At 35.1% G+C, this 14,108-nt stretch overlaps 2 protein-coding genes across 2 annotated transcripts; one reads left to right on the top strand and one right to left on the bottom strand.

Moving 5' to 3' along the window:
* The first annotated feature begins 10,103 nt into the window (after positions 1-10,103).
* Positions 10,104-11,277, top strand: TIP1;3 (tonoplast intrinsic protein 1;3). Its single transcript, XM_079012445.1, has 3 exons — positions 10,104-10,299; positions 10,416-10,666; positions 10,744-11,277. Exons 1-3 carry the CDS (start codon positions 10,167-10,169, stop codon positions 11,116-11,118), a joined length of 759 nt encoding a protein of 252 aa, XP_078868571.1. The 5' UTR covers positions 10,104-10,166; the 3' UTR covers positions 11,119-11,277.
* Positions 11,278-11,359: 82 nt separating this feature from the next.
* Positions 11,360-13,421, bottom strand: LOC145065464 (Protein-tyrosine phosphatase-like, PTPLA). Its single transcript, XM_079012446.1, has 10 exons — positions 13,184-13,421; positions 13,019-13,104; positions 12,643-12,690; positions 12,461-12,549; positions 12,313-12,366; positions 12,136-12,203; positions 12,001-12,047; positions 11,818-11,915; positions 11,585-11,724; positions 11,360-11,490 (listed from the first exon to the last, which is right to left on the bottom strand). Exons 1-9 carry the CDS (start codon positions 13,240-13,242, stop codon positions 11,614-11,616), a joined length of 660 nt encoding a protein of 219 aa, XP_078868572.1. The 5' UTR covers positions 13,243-13,421; the 3' UTR covers positions 11,360-11,490; positions 11,585-11,613.
* Between the last annotated feature and the right edge of the window lie 687 nt (positions 13,422-14,108).

The following is a 14,108-nucleotide window of genomic DNA, read 5'->3' as shown; positions in this document are numbered from 1 at the left end:
ACGCTTAACTACAGAGTTCTTATGAGATCTGCTGCCAGCACAACTTTAAAACGCGTTGTGTCAATGAAGGTATCCACACCCCTTATAAGGAAATGTTTTGTTCTCCGTCCAAGCTGATGTGGGATCAGGTGTAACCCACCTTCACCACCCCCCCCCCCCCCATTACGACACGCTTGTTTTTCTGTCGTGAACTGTTTTGTACATTATTTTGGTAAAACTTTTTATAACACTTTATACAAATAGTCATCATTAAGTGTGTCTAGTTGTAACATTTGGTACAAACATAACATAATATCTTGAGCTCTAACCATGAAAATAGTGAATACAAGTTTACGACTATTTTATAAATCTAATTGTTTTTAGTAAAATATTAAACTATGTATTTATGTTTTGCACCTTGTCACCGGTTTGAGAGTTTTGAATCAAAATATTTTCATGATGATTTGACTCTAGGGAGTCATAATTTTTATATTATCACAAATGATAAATTTTTCATTTTATCCATATTTTTGTGTGAGTTTTATAAAAAGATAATATGTATATATCCAAGAGTTAAACATGCATGGGTATATACAAGACATATTTTCTAAACTTTTGAGTGTACAACCCATGTCCACAAGTTTTTATGTAACATATATGTTAATAAACACCCTCGTCACGATTTTTTATGAAGATTCACAAGATAAAACCCTTTTTGCACAAATACTTGTTCCATATTCAACACATAACTAAGATTCATGCAATTACCCAAAGGTTAAACACATAACACATAGGTACATGCAATTATCCAATGGTTAAACGAAACTTGACTTGTATTCTCCCCCTGAAAAGCATGAAAAATACAAAAACATGGGGGTATGAAGCTCACCTTGAAGATTTTGAGTGGTAGAAGAAGAAGAAATAAGTTGTTGAGCCTTGATTGGGCCAAAAATTCTGGGACCAAGACCCAAAATGGATTGGGCTTAGCTACTGGATCAAGTTTTAGGCTTGCATGAGGCTATTTTAACTTGATTCTCAATATATGAATGTATGAACTCAAATAACATTGTAGTTTGAATTTCACTAATTTGATGTTGCAAGGTTACATAGAGGAATTTTTGTACATGAATCACCCTCTTAACCCTAATTTTTCTAATTGTGACATCATCCCCCTGTTAGAGGGAATTTCGTCCCGAAATTCGTTCGAGAGTAGCCCTTAGGAACTAGAGATGAGATGGGTGTACTTTTGCATCATCTAGTAAGTATAGTTTGTAAGCCACCGGACCAATCCTAACAAGGATTTCGAATGGTCCGATGTATCTTGGGATCGACTTTCCCCATTTCCCAAAGCGTATCATCCCTTTCCAGGGAGAGACTTTTAGCAGCACACGATCACCCACTTGAAATTCTAAAGGCTTTCGCCTTTTATCTGCGTAGCTCTTTTGTCTGTCCATGGACGCTTTTAGTTGTTTCTTGGATAATTTCAGGAACTGTGAGAGTGTTGTTGGGTACCAGTCCCTTTGCCAATTGTGTGTCTCCTACCTCCGCCTAACAGAGAGGTGATTGGCATTTTCATCCATAAAGAGCCTTAAAGGGAGCGACTTTGATGCTTGTGTGATAGCTATTGCTGTACTAGAATTCAATCAGTGGTAAATGGACGTCCCATGCCTTGCCAAAGTTTATCACATAGACCCTAAGCATATCCTCTAATGTTTGGATGGTCCTCTCACTTTTCCCATCTGTTTGGGGGTGGTAGGCGGTGCTCATATCGAGTTGGGTTCCCAACGACCTCTGTAGTGATTGCCAAAACCGAGAGGTAAACCTACTATCTCTGTCCGAGATAATAGATATTGGCATGCCATGTAATCTCACAACCTCCTTTATGTAGATATGGGTCAGCTTGTCCATTTTATATGTTTCCGTTATTGGCAGGAAATGGTTGGATTTGGTCAATTGATCGACAACACCCAGATGGCATCCAACCCGTCTGTCATCTTGGAAAATTTGGTTATAAATCCATTTTGATTCTCTCCCATTTCCACTCAAGTATCTCCAGTTGTTGTAGGAGACCCGAGGGCTTTTGATACTCTACCTTAACCTTAGCGCAAGTCAGGCGCTTGCCTACGTAGGTAGCAATTTCGGTTTTCATATTCGACCACCAATATTGTTGTTTAAGATCCAAATACATTTTTTCGTAACCCATATGGACGGAGTACTGTGTCTTGTGGGCTTCATTCATGACCATGTCCTTGAACCCACCAAAATTTGGGGTACAGATTCGGTCCATGAGGTAGTAGACTCCGTCCTCTTTAATCATAAGATTCTTATACATCCCACGCAAGGCTTTGTTTGCGATGTTTTCCGGCTTCAAGGCTCCCAGCTGAGCCTCCTTGATTTGTGAAGACAAGTGGGAATGGATGGTCATCGTTAGTGTTCTCACTCGGCGACCCGAGTATTCTTTTCTTCTTAGGGCATCGGCCACCACATTGTCCTTGCCCGGATGGTATCGGATCTCACATTCATAGTTGTTCAGCAGCTCAACCTATTGCTGCTGTCTCATGTTTAGTTCTTTCTTGTTCATGATATGTTGGAGGCTTTTGTGGTCTGTGAAAATGACACACTTCGTCCCGTAGAGGTAGTGCCTCCAAATCTTTAGAGTGAAGACCACAACTCCTAACTCAAGATCGTGAGTGGTATAGTTCACTTCATGGGTTTTTAGCTGCCTTGATGCATAGGCTATAACGTTTTTGCGCTGCATAATCACACAACCTAACCCCTGATTGGATGTGTCACAATACACTACGAAATCTTATGTTCCCTCTGAAAGTAAGAAGGTCGAACGATTCATTTAGGGGCTAATTCCCCCGATTCAGGGGAACATGATTGCTGCAAACCCAACAACATTCGATAGTGCCAAGCGCCTGTCGCAAAAGCTTTACGACCATGGAGAACAAAAGGGCATGAAGACTTCTGTCATTGAACCAAAGAAGGGGGATGATAACAAGAAAAACTGGGAAAGAAGAGGAAGGGGCAGCAAACTCAAGAGTCTGCGAAGAAGCAACAAATCGTAGTAGTTCACACTGCTACCACTCCTGCTACATCAACAACAGCTGCACCAGCACCTGCAAAGCCATATGCAGGCTCTCTCCCAAAATGTGATAAATGTAATTTCCACCATAACGACACATGCCGAGATATGCAGTGCACCAACTGTAACCAGAGAGGGCACACCGCCCGGTATTGCAGAGCACCACCACAACAAAACAACCAACCCAACAACGCCGGGGCAAGTCAATCATGTTATGGGTGCGGGGAGACTATCCACTTCAAAAGAAATTGTCCCAAGGCCAACAATCGTAATGCAGGGGGGACAAGTAGAGTCCTAGCGATGGGAGATGAGGAGGCTGTAAGGGATCCGACGGTAGTCACTGGTACGTTCCACCTCAACAACATCTATGCATGCATATTATTTGATAGTGGGGCAGAACGAAGTTTCGTGAGTCATAAATTTAAACACTTACTAAATCAAAGTCCCCAAAAGTTAAACGAAACCTTCACGGTGGAAATGGCTAATGGGAAAACTGAAACAACCAACGATGTATTTCTAGGGTGCACGTTAACTTTAAATAATCACTCATTTCAAATCAACTTAATGTCGGTTACTATTAGAAGCTTTGATGTGATCATCGGCATGGATTGGTTAAGCCCCCATCGTGTCGATATTATGTACTACGAGAAGACCGTTCACCTTCATCTACCCAACAACGAAACCCTGATTATATATGGCGATAAACCCAGTACGAGCCTCCATCTCATCTTATGCATCAAGGCACAAAAGTGCTTGCACAAAAAGAACCATGCCTTCCTAGCCCACGTGATGGATAAAAAGAAGGAAGAGAAGAGCATTCAGGACATCCCGGAGGTGTGCAAATTTCCAGACGTGTTTCCTGAAGACCACCCGGGAATACCCCCTGAACGGCAGGTCGAATTTCGGATTGACCTAGTACCCTGGGCCACACCAATTGCCAAATCACCATATAGATTGGCTACTGTAGAAATGCAAGAACTCTCCAGCCAATTGAGCGAGTTACTAGATAAATGGTTCATAAGACCAAGCTTCTCTCTTTGGGGAGCTTCGATTTTGTTTGTCAAAAAGAAATATGGTTCTTTTCACATGTGTATCGATTACCGTGAACTCAACAAGCTCACCGTCATGAATCGATACCCTCTTCCTCGGATCAATGATCTATTTGACCAGTTATAAGGAGCCAGTTACTTCTCGAAAAGAGTACCTGATTGAAGTTGAGCGGAGAATAGATGGAGATTCGTTGTTTGGAGTCTACATTTCTAGTGTATAGTGGCAGGTAGTGTCATAGCGGTGTGACGTAGCAGCGATGGTGTTGTGATATTGGAGATGGAAGCAGTGAGCGGTGATGGTGGTATCGAGGTGGTGTTAGGTATGGGAGCTTATGAGAGAGAAAAGAGAGTGACGAGATTGGGGTAAAAAACAATAAGTCTCTACTCTCTAAGAACTATGAAGTAAAAGGGGACAGATATAAGAAATGGGGAAATATCAAATTTCATATATACTTTTTAGCTATAAACACTGATTCATTATTGAAAAGAGGATAAGAATAAGTTCAATCATTTTTGTGGCACAAAAACAAAATAGTAAAATCGCACAATAAAATTTTAGTGGCATATAAAAAATATATGACACAAAATATAAAGTTTTTTAGTGTCATTTTAAATTTTTATGCCATTAATAAATTTTAATATACGTGACATAAATTTTTAAGTGTCATTAAATCTATTAAATTTATAATGGCATATAAAATATGCCATTAAAAACATACTATAGTGGCATAAAAAAGATATGTCATGAAAAATATATGCCACTAAATGTCATTTTATTTGTAGTGTTTCATTAGATTTTAGGCAATTATGAGTTGTGAATTTTGATTTGGAACGTGTTTCATGACTTCAATAATAATCTTCAGATTTGAATTAAATCTATTATGACATGGATGATATTGATTTGTTGCAGATAAAAAAGGAGATTGCCACATTGAAAATCCCCATCTTGTTCCTTTAATGAAGGGTGTATGTATGTCGATCGTGTCCATATCCCTTGTTCTTATTTGAATCAGTTTTTTCTATGTTGGGTAAGTTTTGGTGTTGAGTTTGGTTGGTGGCTATAGACGTGTAGTGGTTCTTGATGGTGGTAGTGGCGATGGTGAGACTGAGTTTGTATGGCAGTGGCGGTGAGTAAATGATGGTTGATATGATCAGAGAACGGAGATGGTGTTGGAAGAGAAAGAGTGAATCGATTCTTCCTTTGCAACCCCTTTCTTTTCTTAGACGTATTTCTCTCCCTCTCTACCGATCGATCTCTCACACAATCTCGTTTCCCTATCAAAGAAGATGATATTCATATGTTTTTGTTTTTAGGTGCATGTTGTGGAGAGGGAGAGATGATGATGAGTGATTCATAAAGAAGATGATGAATAGTGGATCACTGAATCATGTAACGAGAGAGGGGGGGTGACCCTTTATATATATTTAATAATTATAAAATATTTAAGAAAATGAAAGAAAAATAGAAAATAAATACCCCAAAGGTATTAAATCATTTCAGTCTAGTTTTGTCAAAAATAAATAATGAATAACTTATATAGGCTAGTCCTCTTACCATTAGTTTTTGAGAAATTAAATATCTTCTTACTTTTTGTTCCTAAAAATCCTCATACTCAATTAAATTGTGACGTGTAGCTTTGTTTTATCCATTTATCCTTTAGATTCTTACCCCTATCACCCAAAAAATCATCATCCAAATAACTATATTCATTATATTTAACTGGGATGTTGGCTACCACAGCCATAGAAGCCCAAACAACCGACTCTTCCTTATTAATGTCACTATTCTCCATTAAAAGTGCCTTCACTATTTGACTCTGGATCCTTATAATTAGCATCAAAAACCCTCTCCAAATACTCCTCTAGTGCCATATGCTTGGCCTTTTCTTCTAAATCAACGCTTCTTGGTTCTCTCACAATTCGAGAAGCATGCTTACAAAGGTCTTTATAAGTGTATTCTCTACTCTCACGAGAATAAGGACATTTAAAAGTCTTTTCTGGAGACAAGACTTTGACCTTATGTTTTCTTAGTTCCTTGTAATAGTTGGATATATATTCCTCAAATGGATCATCACTAACGAATATCTCTTGCTCTAGTTCAGTCATCATGCAAGTATTCTATATGGAACTCTTTGAAGTTTGTGGAAGGTTAGGAATGATCGGATTTTTAGAGGCGAATCATCAAAACCGACAAATATTGTGGATTCTATCAAAACCACAATGTTTACTTGGAGACGGTATAGAAGTTAATGAGTCAAACAGGTGACAAATGGATTGGGATAAATGGTGTGTATCACCATTGAATTGTACATAATATATGCTCTCTTATTCTCTTTTTGATGCTTAATCTCTGTAACCCTGGCCTTTAGTATCTTGCTAAGGTGCATCATTAATAAAATTGTCGGTTCAAAAAAATGTTGACATGTATAATATTTTATGTCATTTAATGATATTTTAATATACTAATGTGATACCTGTCATCATTTAAATTGATAGAAACAAAAAATAAAAAGATATTTAATTTCTTTAAATTTGTATACATAATAAACATGTTACGTTTCTTATTTAACCTAGTTCGAGAACATTTAATTTTCTGGATCATTGGTTCTATTTATTGTCACCTCCTATGTTCGAGGTTTCAATAAATGTTATACTAATATTTAGAGATATTATATGGTTAAAAGAAACAAAAAGAAGACGGAAAGATTAAAGCGATGATAATATTAATTAAGGACTTTAAATTTACCTTTTTTTTTTTTTTTTTTTTTTTTTTTTAGGAAACATAAAGTCATAAACTCCATGTGACAAACTGAATTCACTTTAGAGATAATGTAATAAAATAGAAAAGTGATCGGATACCTTTCATCATATACGGAGAATACAAGATTCCGACTCTATATGAAAGTTTCTAGCACTTTAAATATTATTGTATCTTATGTACCACATATGACAAATCATTTATAGGAAAAATAACCTTACATCATCAATAAACTTATTTCAGTGCAACATCTGATATCGTCATGTGATTATATAAAATAGATTATCTCAACATCTTCACACAAGAAATTGAAAATCAAATCAAAACTTGCATAATCATCTTGATTAATGGAAATTCTTAGAAAATGGAGTCTTTATCTAATCGAGCGCCTAACCCCATTTTTGCTATATTTTATCATGGCTATCTTTATTACAAACAAATATTCATCAAATGACCACAAAAGGCGCAAGTGGTTGAAAAAAAAATACCAATTTTCATAAAATGACCATTATTTCCACGATGGTCTTTATGGAACTCATTCAGCTTTGAAGAATTGGAAAAGCTCTAAGGAAGTAACGTGACAAGGATAAATTTGTAAAAACACAAAAAATTAACAAAATTGAAAGGGTGTTGTGATAAAATTGTTTTAGAAACGTAGTTTTATAGTTTAATTTGTTATATTGAATCAATGATATGTGTGAAATTGTGAAACCTCTTTAAATTAACAAGAAAACACTTACCAAAATCGTCTTGTGGTCATGGTTATGCGAAGAACAATTCCTCAGAGGCATGTGTTTGAAGAACAATTCCTTAGAGATATTGTTCTTCAAACACATGCCTATGAGGAATTGTTCTTTGTATAATCATCGCCAAAAAGCGATTTTGGTATGTTTTTTCGATTTCAAACACAATTTTCTCAAACAGTTTCAAACACAATACAATTTTTTTGATTTTGGCAAGTTTAAACACAATTTTTTTGATTTCAAACATAATTTTTGTAATGTCCGTGTTTCTAGCTAGACATTAATTAGATGATTAGGATTAACAATTGTATCTTATTTGATATAACAAAGAGAAATTATTTGAATATTATGTGAATTTATGTGTAATTATTTGTAGTATATGTGCTTATGACAATATAATAAAATAAAATTATAATACACGTCCAAAATAGAGTAATAATTAGGCCGAGTACCCTTGATTAAAGTTGAAGTAATCGTAACAAGGATTCTGGGGATATAAGAAGTGCTTAATTCGGACTTATAACAAAGAAATTATAGTCTGTTAAAGTTTCACAATTCAACCCGATTCAGCATCGCGTGTCGTAAATAGTAAAATTTCATTAAATTAGTTTTTAGCCTTAGTAATCTAAACAAAAGTTGTAGTAGTTGTTAAACCAATAGCATGCATATAGAGAACGTCAAAATCTGATTTTATTAGAGGAAATTATGATTTTTCCAAGGTTCATCGTAGCTATAGACAACCTAAATATCAAATTTTAGATCGGTTGATTGTTAGCCGAAACAATCTAAACGAGAATCGAATATCTCGTTAACAGGAAATAAATAAAGTCAAAAATTAGCTGACGAAGTCTAAATGAAAGTTGTAGATCCCGTCAATAGCTACGCTTGGATATAATGATCGTCAAAAAACAGAGCTCATATGAAGAAGTTACGCAATTTTAAAGTTTGAAAAATGTTGCACGCTTCTGCGCCCCGCTCACGACCTTCTAGAAGCCGCCGCGTAGCACCAACCAAATTCCGACACATGGCACTACACTCGGGTAAGCACATCGACCATGTGCGTGGCATGCAAGGCCTTGCACAACGCGCATGCCCAAATCCCAGCCTATAAATAGACACCATAAACTCATTCCTTTCCTTAGTAGTTAGGATATTTTGGAAAGTTTAGAAGTTCCTAGGAGCCTGGTATGTAGTAGCTATCAGCTCGAAGTTTCGTTAGTGTAATTTTCGGACTTTTGTCTAGGGAATCTCTGTAAGTTAAATTACACTCTATATTATTTTAGTGTAATTTTGTTTAAAATTCATAGTCGTTGTTATGAATTTATAAATAAAATTCACTTGATCGGATTAAATTGAACTAATCCATCCAAACGAACATCCCTAATATAAATATAAATATTATTATTATTATTATTATTATTGTTTTTGTTTTATTATATGTGTGAGAGACCAATCATGATTGAAATTGAAGCCATAAAAACCATTCTTGAGGCCATAAAAGAAATTAGAGATTAAACTTGCTCAAAACCATAGAGATTATTTATGAAGATTTATCTTATTTTAATTTTAAATACAATATATTATTTAATTATATATTTACATCACATTATTAATAATTGTGATAAACCAATTAGCTTTTAACGAATTAATAATTGTCTGTTTTAGTTCGACTAAACATGTAAAATAAACCTTGAAATACAGTACAAAATCCAATTAGTTAAGAAAATTGATTATACATGTATAAATTATTCACTTTAATTTATTTTATTTTATTTTGTTTTGTTTTACCTTTATATATACACACTAGGTGAATGGTCTAGTTAAATTTTATATTTATATCTCAAATAGACAAACAAAAAAAATAGAGTTGTTTAAGATCGCGAAAATGTATAAAATAAACTAAACTTCCCGAACCATTTTATATAAAAAATAATAATTTTATTATTAATTTAATAACCATCAACGTATGAATTCTCTTTAATTTAAAAAAATGAAAAAATTATGTATTAACCAAAACCCTAGCGACCGAATCCATTTGAACAAATATTAAAACTAATTTGTTTTGATATATTATTTAATTTAAAACCCAATCCATTTTGCGATTTTATATGTTACCTTTGACACATAATTTTCTAAAACAAAACGACGAATTTTTAGGAGCTGACATTGGGGGTCACGGGTAAGTGCTGCCAGTGCAAATGATTACGATGGTCTAGCACACACCACAAAAAGTTCTCAATGGTCGGTTAAAAAATAAGCTCATCATCATTGGTGACCTCACCTTTGGACGGTTCTAATCCAACGATCTCAATCGCATCTCCATACCACGTGGCACCATCCAAACAACTTGGAGGCGCTTTACAACATATGTTGAAATTTTAAATTTGGGTCCCTACCTAAACCGGTTACCGTCTGGCAACCGGCTATTTTCCTCCCTAAATCGTTGCATACTACACTGCTATATATAACTGCCACTTAAGCAAACTCCAATCCAAGCTTTCACTCCCTCACTTGAATACAAAAAATATATTACACTGAAAGGAAAAAAAATGCCAATTTCCAGTATTGCCATTGGAACCCCAGCGGAAGCAAGCTCGCCGGACGCCCTAAAAGCCGCCCTTGCAGAGTTCATTTCGATGCTCATTTTTGTTTTTGCCGGCGAAGGCGCCGGGATGGCTTTTGGTAAAACTATTGTATTTCTATTAGTGTTAAATAATAAATGCGTTTACCAGGTCCAATTCTGGGACCCACAAAAATATCAGAAAACATGTTTAACAGAGTTCTGATTTTATTTGCAGGAAAGTTAACTGATGGTGGTGCCGCAACACCAGCCGGTCTTATTTCCGCATCAATAGCGCATGCTTTTGCGCTATTTGTGGCGGTGTCGGTTGGTGCTAATATTTCAGGGGGTCATGTGAACCCCGCTGTGACATTCGGCTTGTTTGTTGGTGGTCACATTTCGTTTTTGAGAAGTGTTGTATATTGGATTGCACAGTGTCTCGGGTCCGTTGTTGCTTGCTTGCTTTTAAAATTTGCAACCGGGGGTTTGGTAAGCAAGTGAACAAAATTTTAGTCAAAACAACATAAATCGAAAAAAAAAAGTAAATTTATTTATATTTTGTGTAGGAAACATCGGCTTTTGCACTTTCATCGGGTGTGGGAGAGTGGAATGCGGTGGTGTTTGAGATAGTGATGACTTTTGGACTGGTGTACACGGTGTACGCAACCGCGGTTGATCCTAAAAAGGGCGATTTGGGGATTATTGCACCACTAGCTATTGGGTTCATAGTTGGTGCAAACATCTTAGCTGGCGGTGCGTTCGATGGTGCATCTATGAACCCTGCTGTGTCATTCGGTCCAGCTGTCGTCAGCTGGACCTGGAACAGCCACTGGGTTTACTGGCTAGGCCCATTTGTGGGTGCGGGTATAGCCGCACTTGTATATGAAATTATTTTTATCGGGTCAAATACTCATGAGCCTCTCACAACCGTAGATTACTAAGAATCAATTGGATGGTGAAGTGATGGGTTTTAGCTTTTGAATTGTGTTGATGTTTGTTGGGTGTAATGGAAGTTGATTGTTTTTATTTTCAAGTATTTTTGCTATGTACTCATGTGAATAGTTTTTATCTGTTCTGAATCAAGTTGTGAATTTTATTCATTTTGGTTCATCATTAACTGTCCATTCAATAAAGAATAAAATAGTCATCATGGAGTAGTACAACGGGAATAAAACCAAACCACAGAATGAAAATTTTACTTTAAGGAACGAAATATGCATATACGAAATTTTTTAGTTTACCCTAATGTAAATGTGCAGTTATTTAAATACTAAAAGGTACATAGTTGCATAAACATGCATATATATATATATATATATATATATATATATATATATATATATATATATATATATATATATATATATATATATATATATATATATATATATATATATATATATATATTTATCACCTCAATTTTCTATGGTGAATCTTTACTTTCTCTTTTTTTGTTTCTCATTACGGGTACGTAGTTTTGAACGTCTTTGCTTGAACAGATAAAGATACAGTTGTAACCATAGAAATGGGTAGGAGATAAGGACCACCTGGAACAAAAAAAGTTCGAAAAGTATAAAGTTTATGAGCAAAATTTCCACAAAAAACAAAAAAAGAAAATGAAAAGGGCATATAGTATATACCTTAACAAATGTGTAGTAGGTGAAAGGGAGGGCAGAAAAGTAATTTGCATAAAGATTTTTCTCCATGATAACTGGGAGTGATTGGTACATAATCCACACTAAGAATAAGGAAAAATTGGGTCAGTATTTGCAATGTGTTAAGATTAGAAAACTGTTGAAGAATGTAACAAAGAAACCACTTACTTTCACCCAAAACCCCAATCGGATAAATCACGATGAAGGCTGTATACCTAGCAAAATGGTAAAAAAAAACTTTATTTTCTCAATTTACTATGAAAATTGTATTTCCAAAGTGTTGGTAAAACAAGTAAATCGAACCTGAGGTAGGTAATGAAAGAGGGACATTTACCCAAGCAACTCAAAGCATAGAACGGGTACCTAATTATCTGATTTATGAAAAATTGGTCAAAGTACTTTCATTTAACCATAATTTCATGAAGATAATGGAAGATAATGAATATAGGCAGAGGTTATAGAAAGAGAGAATTTAATTACCTCCATGCAACACCAAGCAACAAATGTAATAAAAACAGCTGGTGATTCTTGAACCTAGCTATGTGAAAACAGAAAAACAAAATGAGCACAAAAAGGTAACCAAATGTTGAAAATATCAAAGTTCATGGTAAATTGGAGAATTATAGACCTCAAGTAGTCTGTGTACAATTGCAATAACAAAATGTGTCCTTCCTCCCCATTGCATTAGAGGGAAGAGAAATCCACTAGGAACAATACCTTGAATACAAAAAAAAAAAAAAAATATAAAAAACATAAATTTTAGATATATTAAGGTTTGGGGAGTTGTGTTATCCTCTTGTATATACCCACCTAAAGCTCCATGTAACACTTCTATGAATCCAAGAGTTTGTAGCAAGCCTGTTAACAACACAATTTTGTCAAGAATGCAACATTATTGTACTTTAATGTTGTAATATAATCTCGGACAAATTATATGAAGTAGTAAACATATGATAATGATATAACCCAGAGTGGTTTAAGACAAAAAAGTTCATGTAATTTTATCTACAGAATAGCCTCTTCTAATACAGTTGACTTTTTTGAACTTTTTCAGAAATCATGAAAATCAGCATTGCTGCCGATACATGATACATTTGATGCATCTCGACAATTATGTGCCAAATTAACTAAAATTAAAAGTTACATTGACGATTTTAACTCCTCAATGTTTGATATAACGACTTACAGATCAGATCTCCAGCAGAAGCATACGCGCCGTTGATTGACTTCGTGGATACGAAGTCAATTACAATTCTAAACAAAGCAATTGCCCTGTAATTCTCGAAAACGCCGAACAATGTCAAAACTGTGTCTGTTAGAAGAGGAGATAGAGGAAGATGAACAATCATACCATCCTAAAGCTTGAACGGAGTTGTAAACGAAGAGATAGAGATTCGAGAGACTCGCCATCAGAAGTGAGAAGCTTTTAAGATTGCTGCAACTCCACCGCCGGGCGGAGTGTTAGACCGGTGGATAAGAAAGATATAGTGTTGAAGTGATTTAACGTGGGGCGAGCGGTTTCCTTCACCGGTGATGTTCTCACCCGTCTTGGTAATGTGATGGTGGTTATGCCACGTCTGGACGGGGACATTTTTACTTTTCAACCTAAACAGTAAACAGCCGTCTTAATATATTTCCAGCAAAGTTGTAAACATCGCTCAAACTCTAGCTGACGGTCTAATATGGTTAAAGGATTAATCGGTATCGACGGAAATTAGTTGAAAATTAATCGGGATTATAAATTATTAATAAAATATTAAAATTAATCAAAGATTAATATATCTTAAGTAAAATATAAGTACTTTAAAATTAAAAAATAAGAAAATTTGTAATTTGAAAATATGAGAATACGAAAATACCAACATTTTGGAATATAATTTTTGAAATTTTGAAAATTTTGGAGTAAATTTTTTTTTTGACTTTTTTTTTCATCTTTTGACTTTTTTTTACTTATTTTGAATTGTTGACTTTTGCTGACCGATTAATCCCGCCAAGACCGATTAATCCATAATTTCCGTCAAACACACTAATCCTAAACAGTTGGAAAACGCCAATGGATTAATCCACGATTAATCCCGATTTTTACAAACTTGATTTTGATGATACCCACATAAAGCTCTTACATTGTTTTTTTAATCATTTACCCAACTCACTTTTTTTTTTTTTCAATTTAACCACGTATTTTAGATTCATTAAAGCTCTTATGTTTAATAGAAATGTTCGATTTTTTTTTTTTAATAAAAGCCCTTAAATTTGGTTTTTTGGTTTATTAAAAT

This window comes from Lactuca serriola, chromosome 8 (genome assembly GCF_051521515.1).
Source record: "Lactuca serriola cultivar US96UC23 chromosome 8, Lser_US96UC23_V15, whole genome shotgun sequence".
NCBI lineage: Eukaryota > Viridiplantae > Streptophyta > Magnoliopsida > Asterales > Asteraceae > Lactuca > Lactuca serriola.
The sequence above is the reverse complement of the archived record's forward strand: the minus strand, read 5'-3'. Positions and strand labels throughout refer to the sequence as shown.